The following is a 20,853-nucleotide window of genomic DNA, read 5'->3' as shown; positions in this document are numbered from 1 at the left end:
ATTTTTAAAAACAGCCGTCCCGTGTAAAGTGCTAATCACCAAGACTTAGGAACCAGGGCTGTGTGTATGGCTGGCAGTAAGCTCCTCAAGTGCCATGTGGGGCAATGAAATCAAAGCTCCTGTTTGGCCCCACTTATTTATTTAACAAATTCTTTTGAGTTTGTTTATTTTTGAGAGCATGAGAGAGTGTGAGCTGGGGAGGGGCAGAGAGAGAGAGAGAGAGAGACAGAGACAGAGACAGAGACAGAGACACAGAATCCGAAGCAGGCTCCAGGCTCCGAGCTGTCAGCACAGAGCCCAATGTGGGGCTTGAACCCCTGAACTGTGAGGTCATGACCTGAGCCAAAGTCAGATGCTTAACCGACTGAGACACCCAGGCGCCCCTGTTTGGCCCCTTTCTATTTTTATGGCTCTGATCCTGCTTGGAGAGTGGGAACAGGAAAGCCTCTAAGGATTTTGCCTTTCTCTCATGAGAGCCATCCTGTTTCTACACTGGCTTTTGTTCACTATCAGCTTTGCAGCTGAGCAAGCCTGGCAAGGTGACTCTGACGTTTGATTTGAGTCAGAGGAATATCGAATAATGAAGTGAACGCTGGGTGATCTCTGTGGGATGGTACCTTCTCCCACTGTGGACGTCAGTTTGTGGTTGGAGGGAGGACCTCTCAACATATTTTTATATGAAATATTTGGTTATCTGAAATATATAAGTTATTGAATGAGATACATATCATACCTGTTTTTCTAATGTAACGTTTTCTGTGTCTTTGTGCAATATACAAGTATAGTAGATTATCAAAACCAAAATTTTGTACAGCAGTGTTTTATAGGAGAAAACCAATTCTTTGGTTGCTTCCAGGTTTTTTTTTTCCATAATAAACAATGCTACAGTAAATTTCCTTAAAATATATGCTTTTATTGTTGCAGGTTAGATTCCTTCATTTGAGATTACTCTGTCAAAAGTTATACATTTTTAAAATTATAATAGATATTTCCAGGTTAGATTAATATCCAACATGTGGTGTAGAGTTATAATTATTATAATTATTATGATTATTGTTATAATTATTGTTTTCATTGTTGCTTATATTCTACAACATCAGCACAAAATGTATAAAGGATTTTATCTGAATGTGAAAACAAGGCTCTTTGTGGAAAGTTATCACTGTGTCCTTAGATATTGGAAACTAGAACTTGACATTTAATGTTTCAGCATTTGTTTATTTGGGTGAATGGCTTTTCCTTTCCAGATTGCTATTCAAAAAACTAGGTTGTCTGAAAGTCAGGAAAAAGCAGTGAACCTGAAGAAAGACTTGGCAGAGATGCAGGAATGGATGGCCCAGGCAGAAGAAGAATACCTGGAGAGGGATTTTGAGTACAAGTCACCAGAAGAGCTGGAGAGTGCAGTGGAAGAAATGAAGGTGAGTCTAGGCCGGTCAGTGCCCGTGTAAATAGGCTTCGTAGCTCCCCTTCTCCCTTACATACGAATGAATAAATGAATGAATGAATGAGTCTGTCTATCTATCTGTCTATCTATCTATCTATCTATCTATCTATCTATCTATCTATCATCTGTAAAACATGATATGTACATATAATCTTTCATAGTTGGATTTCAATTTGAAAAAAAAAAAAGGAAGGATAGCTACTATGACTCTAGTAGGGAAAGGAAGGCCACACTCCACTTGTTCACTTTCGCCCATGGGTTGAGTCCACGAAGACCCCTGAGACAGTCTCTTCCATTAGAACTTCAGGGAGCCACAGAGGATAACTCAAAAATTTAGTTTTATCAGCTATGTTCACAGTGTTGTGCAATATCAGTGCTATCTCTTTCCAAAAGTTTTAAGGGGGAATCATTTTTTTTTGTTAGGAACAAGAGTGACTTCCCAAATTGGTTGTGATTTATCTTCATTTCATCAAATGTATTCTTTCGGTTAATACATGGGAAACACATGAATATCAAAATTTTGTTAGAGCAGGTAAGAGTAGCAGTAGGAGCATTGTTGAGGGATTTAATATCAGTTTGGTCCACAGGATATATTTCCTATAAACTTAGATTCCTGTGTCATTAGTCTTGAACACTTTCTTTCTTCTTCTTCTTTTTTTTCTATAGTAAAAGAACTGGGCATCATTCCCAAATTTCTAACATTGCTTCAAGTGTCCTTCAGTGATCATGCCAAAGGAGATAGAGTCTTCAAGGCTATTTTTAAAAAAAATAAGAGTAAGCCACACATTGACTGTTTTATGCCAAATTTAACTTGCCTAAAAGTATAACTAAAGCAAAAATCTCTGTGCAGATATTTTAAAAAAGGATTATATTTCATGAGTGCATTATTGAATATGAATCAAAGTAAATACAATAAGGGACTTTGACTGTTCTTGTATGTGGTTATTTTCACTGAAGCATCTTTTTTAGTGTACTTTTTTTGGAAAGCTTTTTAAATATTCAGTATATAAGATATTTTAAAGGTAGCCTACCAGGTTAAGAATGGTCTTATTTATTTTCTTTACATTATTGGCATTGCAGTTCTGTGGTATTTCAAAGTCACTAGGGATGAAAGCTTAGAGAAATAAGTTTTTAACCCTTGATTGGGCAACGTTCCATCTATTTTTATTCTAACGACTGTTAGAATTTTAAAACCACTACATGTAATTAATTACTTTCCTTGCAACTAAGGGAAATTTAAAACCATTTAGTAGTAAAGAAAGCTAAAAGGGAAAGTGAAAGGCATTTTAGGTTGATTTTCCTAAATGTGAGACTTCATCGCCAGCCTAGAGGGAGAGTCAGGAAAGAAGCTATTTCTAGATTAGATCCTCCTAGTATAACTTCTATCACTCTTGAAATGCTGTTAATTATCAGAAGCATAGATAAACCTCTGTTCCAGGAGAAAAGAAATATGTTTAAATTATTTTTAAATGATACCTCTACTATGGTGCACCTTAGTTTTTGTGAAAATTTATTTATCTCACTCAGTTTAGTATGCTCAGACTTCCAGTGTTAAAATGAACTCACTTAGATTCTTATCATGGGCCCAGACTTTGAAAATACCTCCTGTTGGCAAACATAATTGAGCGTGACTTAGGTGTGTTAACATTGCTTTTTATTTTTATTTTTATTTTTTATAAATCTTACAGTTAGCCTTCTTATTTCAAAAGCACTCTCTGGAATGATTACCTAAATAATGTTCCAATTAGGTCGTTAGAATCATGTCGGCATTTTAATTTTGGTTTAGTTGTCTTTGAAAAAGAAAAGAAATTGGTGACTGAGAAAGGGACACAGTTTCAAGTTCATCCTTTCTTGGAACAGAGGGCAAAAGAGGATGTGTTGCAGAAGGAGGTGAGAGTGAAGATCCTCAAGGACAATATCAAGTTACTAGCTGCAAAGGTGCCCTCTGGTGGCCAGGAACTGACATCTGAGCTTAAAGTTGTGCTGGAGAATTACCAACTTCTGTGTAACAGAATTCGAGGAAAGTGCCACACGCTAGAGGTATGTTAATCAGTGATGTTTTTGAGATCAAACTCTGTAATTTACTGACCATTTCCATATCTTGGAAAAAACTAAAAAGCTCTGTTTTTCTTTTCCAATACGGGATCATAAAGGAAAAGTCATTCCTGGATAACAGTTGATAAAAAGGAAACTGGGATTAAAAAAAAGAAATAGGAAACCACGATCTGCCTTCAGTTAGTAGAAGGTTCTTGGGAAAGTTATTTCATATATTTAGACTTTCCTTTTTTATATGTGAAATCAAGGTTTTCATATTTCAGATGATCTGTAGGGTCTGTTCCAATTTCTAACATTCTAGAACAATGTACTGTGAGCCTTTCTTTTGTTTTGTTTTGCCTGGTCAGTACACAGAGATGAATTGAGGGTTTTTTTTTTTTTTTATTTCATTTCAACTGGGTGTCTGAAGTTAGAGAGTCACCTGACAGAAAGAAGAACTTGAATGTGCTGGTATTTTGCTGGACTATTTTACCCCTCTTGCCATTGGTTGAAGATGATTCTATTAATTTTTTTTTAAATAAAATTAAGGTTTTGCTTGCTTGTTTTTATATCAGTGTGACTTTTCTTGCATTTTACTGAAAAGATGTAAGCGTTTTGATTTATAAAAATTAAATTTAACTTAAGCCTAAAACAAATGATTGTATTGTAGTAAATCCTAAAATGGTAAACAATCACAGCTGTGATATTTAAACTAAATTCACTCACTTCTTGCTTTTTCTGAATCTGTTTTGTGCTAAGATAAATATGTATAATTCAGGATGGTTAATAAGAAAACTTCAAGTCAAATAAAACCTCACTCTGTAATATTAATACACGGTTGACCCTTAGAGAGTGTGGGGGTTAGGAGCACTGACCCCCCAACCTCACACAGTTGAATATCTATATATACTTTTGACTCCCCCAAAACTTAACTACTAATAGCCTGATGTTGACCAGAATTCTTACTGATAACATCAGTGATTAGCACATGTTTTGTATGTTACATATATCATATACTATATTCTTACAATAAAGTAAGCTAGAGAAGAGAAAATGTTATTAAGAAAATCATAAGAGAAAATAACATTTATAGTACTGTGCTGTAAGAAATCCATGTATAAATTGATTCATGCGGTTCAAACCTGTGTTGTTTAAAGGTCAACTGTATTATCTAACATAAAATACCTGAGGTCACTCAATTGAGAATTTAAAATTTAAAATTCTGTAAACATAATATGTAACGTTATATATGCCCAATCTTGAGTCCTAGTGGATGATCTTGGACTTGAATTTTACCGTAGTTTTGTCCATGTTTTTGCTTTCCTGTTTATTTATAGGCAAAATAACAACTCATAATATATTTAAATAATGAGTGAAGTCCCCAAGTTATCCTAAGCTAACAAAAGACCACCAGGTATTCTGTGTCATTTCTTCACATTGTGTTTATGACCCAGAGGTGACAATTTGAGAATGAGGAATAAAATACGTACGTTGAGAATTTGGAATTGCTTTGAGAATTACTTTGGGATTAGTTTGAGAGAATTATTTTGAGAGAAGAGAAGGAAAAATGCCAGGAAAAATGATAAGAGAGAAAAGATGAGGCCTTGGTATCTTTAAAGGGGAAGATGAAAAGATGGAAATAAAGCTTAAAAATTGAAATGCTCTAAAAATGATGTCCGAGATGACTAAGGGGTCTGGGCAGAAATAGCCCAGAATCCGAAGTTTGGATAAGAATGCTTTTCTTCGGCAGAGTCCAGCATTATTACCTTGATTATTTTTAGATTCCTTAACATATTTTTTAAATCATGAGATATTTCAAACTTCTAGAAAAGTACAGGTAATACTATTAATACCTATTTACATATCCTTCACATATTAATGTTAACATTTTACCCTATCTTTCCAGATCTTGTTTTTAAAATAAAGCAAATTAGCATTCAGACTATATTTCCTTCTTTCTATCCCATCTCATGTCTCTCAATCCCTGTCTTTAAGTAATCATCATCCCGGAGTTAGTATATATTCTTCTCATCCATGTGTTTATATGTGTTTAATATATACACTTATGTTATCACTTGCTCTATAACACACCTCACTGATATATAGAGCTTTATAAAAACAACCATTTATTCAGAAAAAAAATTTTTTTAATGTTTTTAATGTTTAATTCGTTTTGAGAGAGAGAGACAGAGTGAGGTGGGGGAAAGGGAGAGAGAGGGAGACACAGAATCCGAAGCAGACTCCAGGCTCTAGGCTGTCAGCACAGAGCCCAACGCAGGGCTCGAACTCATGGGTCACGAGATCATGACCTGAGCCAAAGTCGGACACTTAACCAACTGAGCCACCCAGGCGCCCCCCAAAATAACCATTTATTATTTTATTATTTATGATGCTGTAGGCTGATTTGACCCAACTGAATGGCCCTTCTGCTCCATGTGGTATAGGGAGAGCTCACTCGGATAGCTGTGTTCAACTGGGAGCTCCGCTGGGGCATTCACGATGGCCTCTCCTCCTGCAGGTCTTTCTCCTGCAGGTTTTATGGCTTCTGGGCACTGGGCAGCTGGTTTTTAAGAGGGAGAGAGCAGAAGCTGCTAGTCCCCTGAGAGCCTAGGTCTGCAGTTTGGTAGAGCATCACCTGTGGAACATTCTTTTGTTCTAAGCAGGTTGCAAGGCCAACCCACATCCTAGGGGAGGAGAAAACAACGTCACCACTTAATGGGAGTAGCAGCAAAAAATGTGTGGTTATCATTGGTCTGCCATGGTTATCATTAGTCTATCATTAGTCTCTGGCCATACATTAGTTACATTCTTCGCTAATGCAAAATGCACTTAGACTCTCAGGGACTCCCAAAGTCTTATCCAGTGCAGCACAAGCTCAGAATGCACTGTCTTGTGATCCACATCAGGTCCACATGCAGATGTGGCTCCTTGGAGCCGTTTCTTCAGGTGCAGGTGTGTGGGAGCAGTGCCTCTGGATCTGGTGACCTAGGCACGAAAAAGACAAGTTACCTGCTTCCCATATATATACCCAGCATACAATGGCAAGGATGGGCTCAGAAAAATCTCAGTGGACACTTCCATTCAAAAAAGTTGGGGGAATAGGAGGTAAATAACTGTCACTGGTAATGGTGACTCAAAATTTAATAACAGTGATTCTGGAATCCAGCCAGGCACATGTGTGTAGTCTGTGCCCCACTTCAGGGGCGGGAGCCGTTGCTTGAATAGGGCCCAGTGGCTTCTTGGGAGTGCCTCTCTGGGAGCCATCTTTTTTTCCCCCATAAGAAATAGGGTTCTTTTTAAAAAAACTTTTTTTTTTTTTTTAATTTTTTTTTTCAACGTTTTTTATTTATTTTTGGGACAGAGAGAGACAGAGCATGAACGGGGGGAGGGGCAGAGAGAGAGGAAGACACAGAATCGGAAACAGGCTCCAGGCTCCGAGCCATCAGCCCAGAGCCTGACGCGGGGCTCGAACTCACGGACCGCGAGATCATGACCTGGCTGAAGTCGGACGCTTAACCGACTGCGCCACCCAGGCGCCCCTAAAAGAACTTTTTAAATGTTCATTTATTTGAGAGAGAGAGCAAGCAAGCAGGGGAGGGGCAGAGAGAGAGACACAGAATCCAAAGTAGGCTCCAGGCTCTGAGCTGTCAGCACAGAGCCCTATGCGGGGCTCGAACCCATGAACCGTGAGATCATGACTTGAGCCCAAGTCGGATGCTTAACTGACTGAGCCACCCAGAAATAGGTGCCCCAGAAATAGGTGCCCCAGAAATAGGGTTCTGCTGGCAGCGAAGTAGATCTCAGTCTGCTTTCTGTCTGTAAAAATTAGGGGACTAGACACCTCTTTTCCCTTTTATAGTCTTAGCCAGGGGTTGGTAAATTACAGCCTCGGGATTAAATCTGGTTTGTGGCCTTTTTCTGTATGGCTTGTGAACTAAAAATGGTTTATATATTTTTAAAAGGGTGGTTCAAAAACCAAAACAACACACATACAATCAACAAAAAAGAGTCTGTGACAGAGACCGAATGTGGCCTGTGAAACCTAAAATATTTACTGTCTGGCTTTTTATAGAAAAACTTGCTGTCCCCTGACTTGGTAAACACACCCCCTGGGGAGTACGCGCTGGAATGTGCTTTCTCTTAGTGGGTCTGAAAGAGAATCAACTCAGGAGGCTCCCTGCGGAACTCTTTCTCCTAAATTTATCAATTACATAGGCTCTTCCTATAGATGAAGGGGCACTTCCTCTCATAATTTTGCTTCTAGAAAATGGAGTGTAAATTTATCCCCCTGCCCCCCAAATTCCCCATAGGAATGGGGAATAAATGATTGTAACTCAGATAGTGAGACAGTATAACTCCATTTGATTCAGATGTGACTCTCTTCATATATAGACACATACATATGAATTTAGGAGAAAATAGGGAAGAGTATACTGCAAATTGTTATATCAGTTAGCTCTGAGTTGGAATAGCATAGACCTCAGAGAGTTCTAATTTCCTCTATAATTATTAAAAAGTGTTGCAGTTATGAGTACTTCTTACCTTTCTATTAAAAAAAACCCCAAACTAATAATGTTTCCCTCCTGGTTTCTCCTACTAATTATATAGTTTTATTTTTGGCATTTGAACAGATCCTTGGAATTTTTTTAGTGTACAGAGGGAGGCAACCCATTTCTCTTTGTCCCACGACCCCCCCTCCCCCCCACCAACTGGCCTAATACGATTTGTTGAAGAATCTTATTTCTTTTCACTATTAAAAAAAAACCCCAAACTAATAATGTTTCCCTCCTGGTTTCTTCTACTAATTATATAGTTTTATTTTTGGCATTTGAACAGATCCTTGGAATTTTTTTTAGTGTACAGAGGGAGGCAACCCATTTCTCTTTGTCCCACGACCCCCCCCTCCCCCCCACCAACTGGCCTGATACGATTTGTTGAAGAGTCTTATTTCTTTTCACTTAGTTGAAATTCCATGTTCATCAGTTCCTAAAGACGTATCTAGAGATACATCGCATATTTAAATGACTTCTTACACAATTTAACTTTTTTCCTGCCCACTGCAGGAGGTATGGTCTTGCTGGATTGAACTGCTTCACTATTTGGATCTGGAGACCACTTGGCTGAGCACTTTGGAGGAGCGGATGAAGAGCACAGAGGCACTGCCCGAGAAGACAGATGCCGTCAATGAAGCACTGGAGGTGGGAACCCGTGTTATGGGTGCTGGTTCTCTTTGTTGCCATGAGGCCAGATGAGCATTCACATGAGGAACATGGCTCTTTCTGTGGACAAACACATCGGCTTTCTTGGTAGCGTTCAGTGTGACTTCCGTCGTCTGAAGTATTTATACAATCATGTATATTTAGATTATGGTGAGCCATGAACTCAGCCTCGTGGGGTGGTTAGCTGTTTGATAATTAGTACATTTAGACATTAGTACATTTAGTAAACACCCTAATGATTTTCCAGCTTGTTTTTGCCAGTCCCCGGATAAAACTCTGCCTCGTGTTATTAGGATAATTGTTCTCTTGTTTCTTCATGAAGTTATTTTTGCTCATTGGACAGTGGCAACCACGGTGTTTTCAATGGCTCTTGCTCTGTTCTCTTTAGACGTGAAAAGCTGGGGACAGGTTAGAGGGGTCAGTATGTGAGGCCTGGGATCCTGTCCTAGGAGGTTGTCCCCAGGCCTAGGCTTGAGCTCTATGAGACCAAGAAATGTGCCTGCTTTTTCATTGTTCCCAAGTTACCAGCACAGTGTGTGACACACGATAACTTAATAACTATTTCTTCAATGGATTAAAATGTGAAGAGGGTAGCTTTGCCTAAAATAAAAGAAGAGGAAGAAGGTATTTTTCCTTTTAAAACTGAAGGGACACAGTGTGGTAATTGAGTGGGTGACTGGACTGAAGGTCAGAAACAAGTCAAATGTGGTACCTAAAGTCCAAGAGCCAGATGCTTGTTTGCTGGAGAAAAAAGATTGATTCTCAAATAAGATAGCAGAGTGAGAGATGGAGAGATGGAGAGAGTAAAAAAAAAAATATGGAAAGTGTACTTTAAAAACGATTTTCCTGGGGCACCTGAGTGGCTCAGTCAGTTAAGGGTCTGACTCTTGATTTCGGCTCAGGTCATGATCTCATGATTTTGTGAGTTCAAGCCCCACATTAGGCTCTGGGTGGACAGTGCGGAGCCTGTTTGGGATTCTCTCTCTATCCCTCTGTCTGCCCCTGCCCCGCTGGCATGCACAGGCACGCACTCTCTCTCTCTCTCAAAGTAAGTAAACTTTAAAAGACATAACATATTTTCCTAACATGAGAATTAAAACACCTGCATTCTAGAAATAAAGAAAATGGAGAGATATGTAAAACAAGGTAGGCATTTTTAAACATTTTGGCATATTTCTTCCTAATTATTAGTTTTTGAAAATCCATCCACCCTGGAAGGCAGTACATTATAGTAATGGGTAAAACCCTATAGCGTCATAACATTGGAACCTTAGGTCTTTTTACTGTGTGTTTTTGTACTTAACCTCTGTGAGCTTCAGTTTTCCCATTGTAATATGGGAATGATATTTAGCCCATATAACTAATTAGATTTATGTATATAAAGTGGGTACATAAAATAGCATCTAGCTTTCTGTGTATGTTGTAGAAAAATGAGTACCTGCTTTAGTAATATAATCAATAACAATTTGAGATAATTTTGCTTGTACGGTATTATCTTCTGCTTTTAAACTTTGCATCACACCATGAACTTTTACCCATGTAATTAATAATTACTGAAATTATTTTTATGCAATTATAGTAACATGGATCATCATTCATACTGAGTTTTCAACTTTACATATTTATTAATACCATGATGGATATTTATGTAATCATCTGCCTCATTTTTAATCTTGCTCCTTACATAGATTTCTAGAGAATGAAATTACTTGTTTAAAAAAGTAGACATTTTACGATCCTTGGTATATTTTGCCTCAGTAAATGCGTGTACTTTTTCTTTTCCCGTCTAGTCTCTGGAATCTGTTTTGCGACATCCAGCAGATAATCGGACTCAGATTCGAGAACTTGGCCAGACTCTGATTGATGGAGGGATTCTTGATGATATAATCAGCGAGAAACTGGAGGCTTTTAATAGTCGATACGAAGAACTGAGTCACTTGGTAAGAATTGGGACACGCAGGGGTGTTGATTAGGTGTTACGATATAGAGCTCACCTCAAGAACTTATACCAAGAGGAAGAGTTGATAACCAATATTAATAGATGTGTTTATGGCTTTGAAATGCCAAGTGGCGAAGAGTAGACCTAATACTTCAAGGGAAGCAGAACTTGACGATTAAAAAATCTGTCTTTGAGATTGTTTCTACTTACGGACTATTTAATTTCCTTTAAGGATCATGTTATAGCCATAAGTATTATAATTCATATTATACTAGTAAATATTAGGACCATCCACGTTTGACATAATTTGCTATTATAAAATGCCCTAATCCCTTAGACACCTATCCTGAATGTATCACAACATCCATGTTCATATCGGTAAGTAGAGAAAAGAGATTGTTTCTTTTTAGGAGGTTTGGATGGATATATTACATGCTTTTGAACACATACTAAATAATAATGATTGATGCTTAGGTTATGAATAGCATCAAGCTTACTCCAAAAGTGCAGTAGACAGTGGTTCAACATATATGTAAATCTGTAGAACTTGACACTTTGGACAAAAAGAGATTTACATATTCATTCTACTGATAGACATTCTTGCTCTATTTTATACTGTTATTGGTAGGCTTATTGAGGATTCCTAAAAATGCCCTAAATTTGTAATAAGTGACATTTTTGTTCTCTGTTTAATGTGTTATGTGGGATATCTTTACTTTCTTTCTTTTTTTATTGAGGTATAATTGAAATATAACATTATATTACTTTCTGGTGCACAACATAATGATTTGATATTTATATACATTGTGACATAATCACCACAATAAGTTTAGCTAACATCCCTCACCTTACATAGTCCCAATTTTTTTTGTGTGTGTGATGAGAACTTTTAAGATCTACGCTCTTAGCACTACCAATCTGTTCTCGTATCTACGCGCTGGTGTTTTGTTTGTTTTAGATTCCACATATAAGTGGGATCGCGTGCTATTTGTTTTTCTCTGACTCATTTCACTTAGCCTAGTGCCCTCAAGAGCATTTTTATACTTTATCATTGTATATAGAAAGAAGTAAAAATTAATAATTCACTGTAAGATGGATCAGTTACTAGAAGAATCTTTTCACCGTTATCATTGCTAGTTATTATTTATTTAAAACGTAGGCCAGAGTTTTACACTAGGGCTTTCATAGCCTCTTTCTATTCTTGGTGGCCAGAACATAAGGGTTTCCTTATATTCAGCTCTTTATCTTTGTGCTGAGTGACTAATGATTCAATTTTCCCCCTATGTAGGCAGAGAGCAAGCAGATTTCCTTGGAAAAGCAACTCCAGGTCCTGCGGGAAACTGACCACATGCTTCAGGTCTTGCAAGAGAGCTTAGGGGAGCTGGACCAACAGCTCACAACGTACTTGACTGACAGGATAGATGCCTTCCAGGTTCCTCAGGAAGCTCAGGTACTGCTGTGGATTTGAGGGCTTTTGAGTCATAAAAAAGGCATGTGTAACTGTCTCCTCACCTGCGAGAGAACTGGCCCCCCTTGCCGTTCCAGACCGAGTCAGTGAGAGAGGCTGACCTTCCTCACGGAGCAGGATTGGGTTCTGGAGTTCTTTTGGTCTCTGTGTGAGACCCTGGCACACGATCATCATTGTAAAATTATAGTTATGAAGTTGGAAAATTCCTTCTTTATAAATAAGTGGTGAACACTAGAAGTGACAAATGCGAAGACCTTAGTGTGTCCCCCCCACGGTAGTCCTGCAATTCAGGGGGCCTGTGTTACTATTAAACTTACTAAAGCCTATATAGGGGTCAGCATATTCTTATGTACTGTGTGACTCTATGGGACTTTTAGTAAAAAAAAAAGACATTCTCCCCTTTCTAATCTCTTTGTAGAAAATCCAAGCAGAGATCTCGGCCCATGAGTTAACTCTGGAGGAGTTGAGAAAAAATGCACGTTCCCAGCCTCCGACGTCCCCAGAAGGCAGGAACGCCAGGGGAGGAAGTCAGATGGATGTACTCCAGGTGAAGAGGGCAGGCAGCTTCCCTCCACTTTTTGATGTGTTGGGCATAAAGAAAAATTGGAAAGAGCTGATTACTTGGATGCCCTTGGTCTTCTTTGTTTATGACGTAAACAGTGGCATGGGAGTGATGTATTGGAGGTGCATTGTATCCCCGGAAGGGCAGCAGAAACAAAATATTGAATCTGATTTTATAGTTGAGTTGAGAAGAGAGAGCAAGCTAGATTTAGAAGTTACCTTTGTATAGATTTTTCCATGAACGCAAGCCTCTGTCGGTTCTGGTGTGGCTGGTGCACTGGGCTGGCTGAGAGCCCGCGATGGAGCACTGCTGAGAGTCCATTAGTGATGGAGGTGAGATTGACCTGGACTCTGAGCTTGTGGTCAAGGGCACTCTGAGTTTTAGGCTCCTGAACTACAGTTTTCAAACAGGTGAGAAAATTTGTGAAGCTTTCATTCCAGCGAGGCCAGCTTCGCCTTTTATTGTATCTTCAGCCTCTGCACTGTCAAGTAATTCGGGACAGTGGGCTGTGGAGTTCACTCAGGTGATTGGGAAGCCTCACTCAGTTCCTTTAAGGAATGTTTGTCTTGCTGCTTTTTCCTACAGCTTTTCAGCAGTATGTGTTGTGCTAATACCGTCTGCTGAGACAGATTGCCGTTCTGTTGCGAATTGCTTATTATGTCCATTTATGCAAACAGAGGAAACTTCGAGAGGTGTCTACAAAGTTCCAGCTTTTCCAGAAGCCTGCTAACTTTGAACAGCGCATGCTTGATTGCAAGCGTATCCTGGATTGTGTGAAAGCAGAGCTTCATGTTCTGGATGTGAAGGATGTGGATCCTGATGTCATACAGAACCATCTGGACAAGTGTATGGTGAGGTCATCGGTGGATAATGTGTCCACTGGGTTTTCCAGCTGCTCTTATGGCTTCACCTAGTGCTTACATACATGGTTTATTAATAATTGCTAGTCTATATTGAGCTAAGAATACAGAGTGATAGTGAAAAACAGGTTAAAAATAAGAAGTGTGGTCCTGTCCTTCAAAGAAATTAAAAGAGATAAGACAGACAGGTAGGAGAAAGTAAAATCAATTATTACAATATAACAAGATAAGCTAGAATAGACATGCATATAACATGATTTAAAAAACAAGGGAAACACATCTTAATCAGAGTATGAAGTTAGGGAAGGTTTTGGCAGAATGTGACTAATAAGCTAAATTCTAAAGGATAAATTTGAGTCAGCTAGAAGAACCGTACTTAGAATAGATGTTAGGAATATTACAATGTAAAAGAAAATCATTTTTAAGGAAAGTCAAACTTTAAATTTTAACTTATAAAGTTTAAGCCTAAAATATGAAAGACAAAATTATACTGAGAATGGATGTCAGGAATATTATAACATAAAAAAACCATTCTCTAGGAAAGTAGAATTTTAAATTGACGTTTAAGCCTAAGATGTAAGACAAGAAATTATTTATAAGGCGTTATTACTATTTTAGTCTAGAACTTTATAACTCAGTTGAATAGAAATTTAAAAATAATGTGGCTAAGTGTATACAATCTTAGAATTAGTCTTCTCCTCAGGAGAGTCATGAGGAGGCTTAAGATGACCCCGGTTAAGACAAAAGTCTGGGGGAGTTTGTGCGTTTCAAAATTGCTTTCTCCATGTGTATTGCACACTGCAGGTTTGCATACTCGAAAACTGAAATGTGTGGAAGGATGAACAAATAGGATAAGTGTGTGTGTGTGTGTATAAGTACAGGTGTGTGTCTGTTGTGAGTATATGTGTAAGCATTTATTTATTTAATGAGATACAGAGAGCAAAAGAGCAAGCCTTGCCCTTGACCTTATGTAACTCAGTCCACTGGTCTGTTACTATGTGACAATGCCATGTGAGATGTTTCAGGTCAAGATCATGAGTGACAAAAACAAGAGAACTTGCCCAGGTAAAAGTTTTTAGTTTCAAGTGACTAGGATGAGGAGGCCTCTGAATTTGACCTATATCACTCCAGTTTCTTAAAGTTACATACCTCTTGCTATATTGAATTTTTATACATCTTTTCATCCTATAAGTAATGCATGCTTATTGTGGTAGACTGGTACTTCAGAGAATTTTAAGAAAAAAAGTTAATGTTAATACTTCCAAATGTCAACAGCCAGAAATATGGCCAGTGTTAGCTTCATTCTAGTAAGAGCATTTATGATTTTTAAAAATGTAATTTAAGAAATGATAGACATTCATGTTTTAGTCTTAATGTTTTTCCATTTTATGCAGGAAAAATGTTTTTATTATTCAGTACTTTCATGAACCTAGAAAACACACGTTTGACGTTTTTTAAATAAGTATAATCTCTATTAGTTTATTTTCTTATCTGATTTTAAAAAGATAATACAACCTTGATTTCATTTCTCTCCTCCTTTGAACCAAATCTGAGGCAGATAAAGCCCTTTGATCTCCATAATTACTTTGTAGCTGTCAATCTGTGGAAGCTGTGTTTTGAAATGTTTCCAATTAGCAACTTTTCACCACAGTGTGTAAAATGTGCCTTGCTCTCTTTTAAAGAAACTCTATAAAACTTTGAGTGAAGTCAAGCTTGAAGTGGAGACTGTAATCAAAACAGGAAGGCACATTGTCCAGAAGCAACAAACTGACAACCCCAAGGGGATGGATGAGCAGTTGACTTCGCTGAAGATTCTCTACAATGACCTGGGTGCCCAGGTAAGGGCAGCTGCAGTGCTAGCCTGTTTCGCTCTCATTTATGTATTTTAAAATTTTACTCTTAGGGGAATGCATGTTTGAATTTTATAGCACTAATAATAGTGTTTTCTTTTTTTTTAAATTTTTTTAATGTTTATTAATTTTTGAGGGGGTGGGGGAAAGAGAGAGAGAGGCAGAGAGACAGAGAGAGGGAGACATAGAATCTGAAGCCATCAGCACAGAGCCTGACACGGGGCTTGAACTCACAGACTGTGATATCATGACCCGAGCCCAAGTCAGATGCTTAACCAATTGAGCCACCCAGGCACCCCAATAACAGTGTTTTCAATTATTCCAGTATTTTTTATTATAGATAGATCTGTATGTTAATAAATATTACAATGATGAATGATTGTATAGAAATTTGCTTTTAATATTTAATCCAGACTCATTTTTAGATTTTTTTTGTTGTTTTGTTTTAAGATTATTTATTTATTTGTTTGTTTGTTTGTTTTGAGAGAGAGAGCATGAGAAGGGGAGGGGCACAGAGAGAGAGAGAGAGGGAGAGAGAGAATACCAAGCAAGCTCCACACCATCAGTGCCGAGCCCGAAGTGGAGCTCGAACTCATGAACCATGAGATCATAACCTGAACTGAAACCAAGAGTCAGATGCTTAACCGACTGAGCCACTCAGGCGCCCCTTTTATATTTTCAATGGTAGTCACATTTCATAAGTTATTCTACAAGAACTCTACCAATAATAATAGCCCCTTTATAAACTCAAGTTACTGTTCCTTGGATTTCTGAATTGAATAGTCTACTGAGAAATATTAAAACGTCAAGACTCTGATAAATAGTAAGTGACAGGAAATTCACATTAATCTATCAGGATCTAAAGTCCTTTCAAGAAACACCTATAATTTGGGCATCTTAGTGAATCTGTGGGGGAATTTTTGGTCATTTATTTTGAATAACTATATTTAGCAGGTTTAATGTCTTCTCTTATTGAGAACTCTGCCCTGAAGTTAGGAAAACAAAACAAAACAAAACAAAACAAAACAAAACAATGACCACCATGTTTAAGTGAAACTTTATTGGCAATGTTGGAAAGCTGGGTTAGATAATATTTTAGGTCCTTCTTGGATTATTAAATATTACCTAAGTTTCTACATCAGCCCCGAGAACACTAGCTGAAACTTTGTTATCATTTTCAGATCAGTAAGAATGAGCAGTGCATATGTTTCCTGGACAACTTTGACTTCACTTCTGCAAGATAAAATTGCTGATGTGATATGTTTGTATCATTTTGACACACTGCACATCTGGAGCACATAGTGTAGAGCTTCTTTCTGTTATTAAACACCTGAAGTTTTTTTTTTTTAATCAAATATTATTGTATTTATTCATCAACTAGGCATTTTATGGATGGCAGTGGTGGTGTTGCTGGTTTTAATATTAATTCTCTAGTTGTAACCATGGTTTTAGAGTTAAGTCATTTTCTCATTCAACACGGTTGAGACTTTACTGTGTGTCAGGTATCACAGAGGCAGTAGTGATACAGTGGTGAGCAAAAACATAAATTATCTTTGTCTGCTAGAACTTAGGGTAGTGAAGGAAGAAAACATTAAACAAGTAGTCATACAAAGTAATGCCACATTAGCAGTCTGAAGTGTTATGAAGGAATGTGTATGGTGCTTGAAGAGTACAGGTAATTAGCAATTTGGCCCGGTCTGGAGTTACGAAAGCTTCCTTGAAGAAGTGGTGCATAAGCCAAGATCTGAAGGATGAGTAGGAATAGCCTCCTGAAAGCAGCGGAGGAGTCTTCTAGGTTGATGGAATGCTATGTATAAAGGCCCTGTGGCAGGAGGCAGATGGTACATTTGTGTGGCTAATGCAGAGACAGCAAGGATAGGGAACGTGGTGCTGGAGTGAGGGGCGAGACGAGCACACGAGTGACTTAGAGTTGTGATAAAGGTTTGAATCTCAAGAGCAAGCTCGTATATTTGCTTTTAAAAGGTCACCTACTGCGGTTTGGTGGATGAATTGGATAAAGGCAGGGATGGATGTGAAGAGAGCAGTTAGGAAGTCATTGTCGCGCTCTTACTGAGAAACGGTGGCGTGAACTAGGGTGGAGCAGTGGAGGTGGCAGGGGAGGATTGACTCAGACATATTTAAGAAGTGAAATGAGTAGGACCTGGTGATGGATTAGATGTGGGAGTACAGGGGAGAGGGAGATAAAGGATGACCCCTAGGTTTCTAGCTTGGTTACATGGGAGATCATGGTGCCATAATTGGGAGGAGGCTCTGGAAGGAAAGGCAGAAACATGGAAGAATTATAAGCATGTATTGGGCATGTTCACATTTTAAGTGCCTTTGTGAGAATGAATTAAATATATCAGACACTCACAAAGTTATTCAAGTCTGGGGAATATATCTGGGCTGACGCTAGGAATTTTATGAGTCATCTGCATAGAGATGGTAATTAAAGTTTTCAGTGATGAGATTGTCTAGGGACAGGATATAGTGTGAAAGAAAAGCCTATATGAGCCACAAAATAAAAAATAAATGAGTGGGATTACAGCACACTTGATCTTAGCCAAAAGGCCGAGAAGTGATTGAGTGGGACTACATTAAACCAAAGAGCTCCTGCACAGCAAAAGAAACCATCAGTGAAATGAAAAGCCAGCCTACAGAATGGGAAAAAAAAAAATGTTTGCAAGTCATATATATGATAATGGGTTAATATAAAAAAATATAAAGAATTCATACAGCTCAATAGCAAAAAAGCAAATAATCCAATGAAAAATGGGCAGAGGGCCTGAATAGGCATTGTTCCAAAGAAGACATAGAGTGGATCAAGAAGTACATGAGAAAGTGCTCAAACATGACTAATCATGAAGGAAATGCAAATCAAAGCCACAGTGAGATATGACCCTACACCTGTTAGATGAATAGTGTCAAAAAGAGATAATTCCCAAGAGAATGTGGAGAAAAGAGAACCCTTGTGCACCACTGGTGGGAATGTAAATTGGTGCAACCATTGTTGAAGGCAGTATGCAGATTCCTCAAAAAATTAAAAATAGAACTACCCAATGATCTGGTAATTCCACTTCTAGGTATATATCCGACAGAAACAAAAAGACTACATTGAAGAGATAATCTGTACCCTCATGTTGACAGTCACACTATTTAGAATTGCCAAGGCAACTGCAAAGGAAACAGTCAAAACTAAAAGGCAACCAATGGAATGGGAAAAGATATTTGCAAATGACATATCAGACAAAGGGCTAGTATCCAAAATCTATAAAGAACTCACCTAACTCCACACCTGAAAAACAAATAATCCAGTGAAGAAATGGCAGAAAACATGAATAGACACTTGTCTAAAGAAGACATCCAGGTGGCCAATAGGCACATGAAAAGATGCTCAACGTCGCTCCTCATCAGGGAAATACAAATCAAAACCACACTCAGATATCACCTCATGCCAGTCAGAGTGGACAAAATGAACAAATCAGGGGACTATAGATGCTGGAGAGGATGTGGAGAAACGGGAACCCTCTTGCACTGTTGGTGGGAATGCAAACTGGTGCAGCTGCTCTGGAAAACATTGTGGAGGTTCCTCAAAAAATTAAAAATAGATCTACCCTAGCAGTAGCACTGCTAGGAATTTACCCTGGGATACAGGAGTGCTGATGCATAGGGGCACTTGTACCCCAATGTTTGTAGCAGCACTCTCAACAGTAGCCAAATTATGGAAAGAGCCTAAATGTCCATCAACTGATGAATGGATAAAGAAGTTGTGGTTTATATACACAATGGAATACTACGTGGCAATGAGAAAGAATGAAATATGGCCTTCTGTAGCCACGTGGATGGAACTGGAGAGTGTTATGTTAAGTGAAATAAGTCATACAGAGAAAGACAGATACCATATGTTTTCACTCTTATGTGGATCCTGAGAAACTTAACAGAAGACCATGGTGGGGGGGGGGGGGGAAGAAAAAAAAAAGAGAGAGAGAGCCAAAGCATAAGAGACTCTTAAAAACTGAGAATAAACTGAGGGTTGATAGGGAGTGGGAGAGAGGGGAGGGTGGGTGATGGGGGTGCAGATACCTCTTCAAAATACTGATTTTTGTTTCCTGTGGATATATACACCAAAGTAGGATCACTGGATCATATGGTAGTTTTATTTTTAATGTTTTGAAGAACCACCATACTGTTTTCCATAATTGTATACTTGAAATCTGCTAAAAGAGTAGATGTTCCGTGTTTTCACTACAAAAAAAGGTAACTATTGGAGATGATGGATGCATTAATTAGCTTGATTATGGTAATCATTTCACTTAAGATGATCACATGGTACAAACGAGATATGCATCTATGAAACTACAGTCAGTAGCAAGAAGTGGTAACACCAGGAGAGTTCTGGGACAGGAAAGCCAGGGACAAAGGGTATTTTGAGAATGAGCGTAGGCACTGGTTTTGAATTCTTGAACATTAAATATGATGTCCATTAAAAAATGTCCATTTAGATCTGTTGCCCTTGGAGTCATTATTGAGCTTAGCAGAGGCCTTTTCTGTGAAGTGATAGGGACAGAAGCCAGAATGGGAGGAGGTAAGAAATGTGAGGGAGGTAAGAAAATGGTTTTGAGGACTGGTGAGGGAAAGATAGGAGAGAGGATGATCTTAGGGGAGTTGGAGCCAAGGAAGGGAGTTTTGCTTTTTTTTTTAAAAACCATGAGAGACTTGAGTATGTTTCATAGTTGATGGGAATAATCCTATTGAGAGGGAATGGTTGAATATCTAAGAGGGAGAAGGATAAATGCATAGGTAAAAGCTTTACAACTTGAAACTGCTTAATTCAGTATGCACTAGGTCTTAAAATGTATTGATTAGACTAGGAAGAGCAGATTGTTATAAATTGAACTGTAAATTATTTTCTTCTTGGAATATACAAATCTTTGGTAGCATTAAGTTTTATGATGATTGTATAGCTGCCTGGGCATGTCAAAGTCAGATAAGATCCTTTGAATACCTAATATCTTTTAATATAAATCATGTATTTGTCTCCTAAAGTCTGCATTGAGGGGCTATTAATTTAAAGTCATGAATTTTAATTAAACTCTGTAGGAAAAAATATTTCACTCTTAAGAAGGAATTTAATAATGATCAATCCTTGAGGTATGAAAGAGTAAAAATGAACCTAGGGGACCAGAAAAAAGAAATGTAATTCCGTGTTACTTATTAAGAAAATTCAGTCTTTATGTCATTCAAGAAAATTTCATCTCATACATGACTTATCTCTTTACTACTCTTGCAAATTGCATCTACCTATGTGCACATAAAAAGAACACATTTTTACTTATGTATTGTGTTGTGATGCCCTTAAAAATGTTATCTCAGCTTTAGATTATGAGTGATACTTTGAGAGTACCATCATGTAATGTAAGGGGTCAGACCAGGCTCAACCAATGGCCATGCCACCCTGATCATGGCCTTAGCATCCT

The 20,853-nt window shown here is 38.2% G+C and overlaps 1 protein-coding gene across 4 annotated transcripts in view; it reads left to right on the top strand.

Moving 5' to 3' along the window:
- The window catches only part of UTRN (utrophin), a 487,285-nt gene that overhangs the window by 153,188 nt on the left and 313,244 nt on the right, over window positions 1–20,853 (top strand). For all 4 annotated transcript variants that reach the window (XM_053904408.1, XM_053904406.1, XM_053904407.1 and 1 more), the window contains exons 25-32: window positions 1,248–1,418; window positions 3,305–3,484; window positions 8,542–8,676; window positions 10,488–10,637; window positions 11,925–12,086; window positions 12,523–12,651; window positions 13,344–13,517; window positions 15,209–15,364. In XM_053904408.1, coding sequence (XP_053760383.1) covers window positions 1,248–1,418; window positions 3,305–3,484; window positions 8,542–8,676; window positions 10,488–10,637; window positions 11,925–12,086; window positions 12,523–12,651; window positions 13,344–13,517; window positions 15,209–15,364 — 1,257 coding nt within the window. The remainder of the gene's footprint in view (window positions 1–1,247; window positions 1,419–3,304; window positions 3,485–8,541; window positions 8,677–10,487; window positions 10,638–11,924; window positions 12,087–12,522; window positions 12,652–13,343; window positions 13,518–15,208; window positions 15,365–20,853) is intronic.

This window comes from Panthera pardus, unplaced genomic scaffold (assembly GCF_024362965.1).
Source record: "Panthera pardus isolate Hobbes unplaced genomic scaffold, ASM2436296v1 HiC_scaffold_17, whole genome shotgun sequence".
Classification (NCBI taxonomy): Eukaryota; Metazoa; Chordata; class Mammalia; order Carnivora; family Felidae; genus Panthera; species Panthera pardus.
This window is presented reverse-complemented; position numbering and strand designations above follow the sequence as displayed.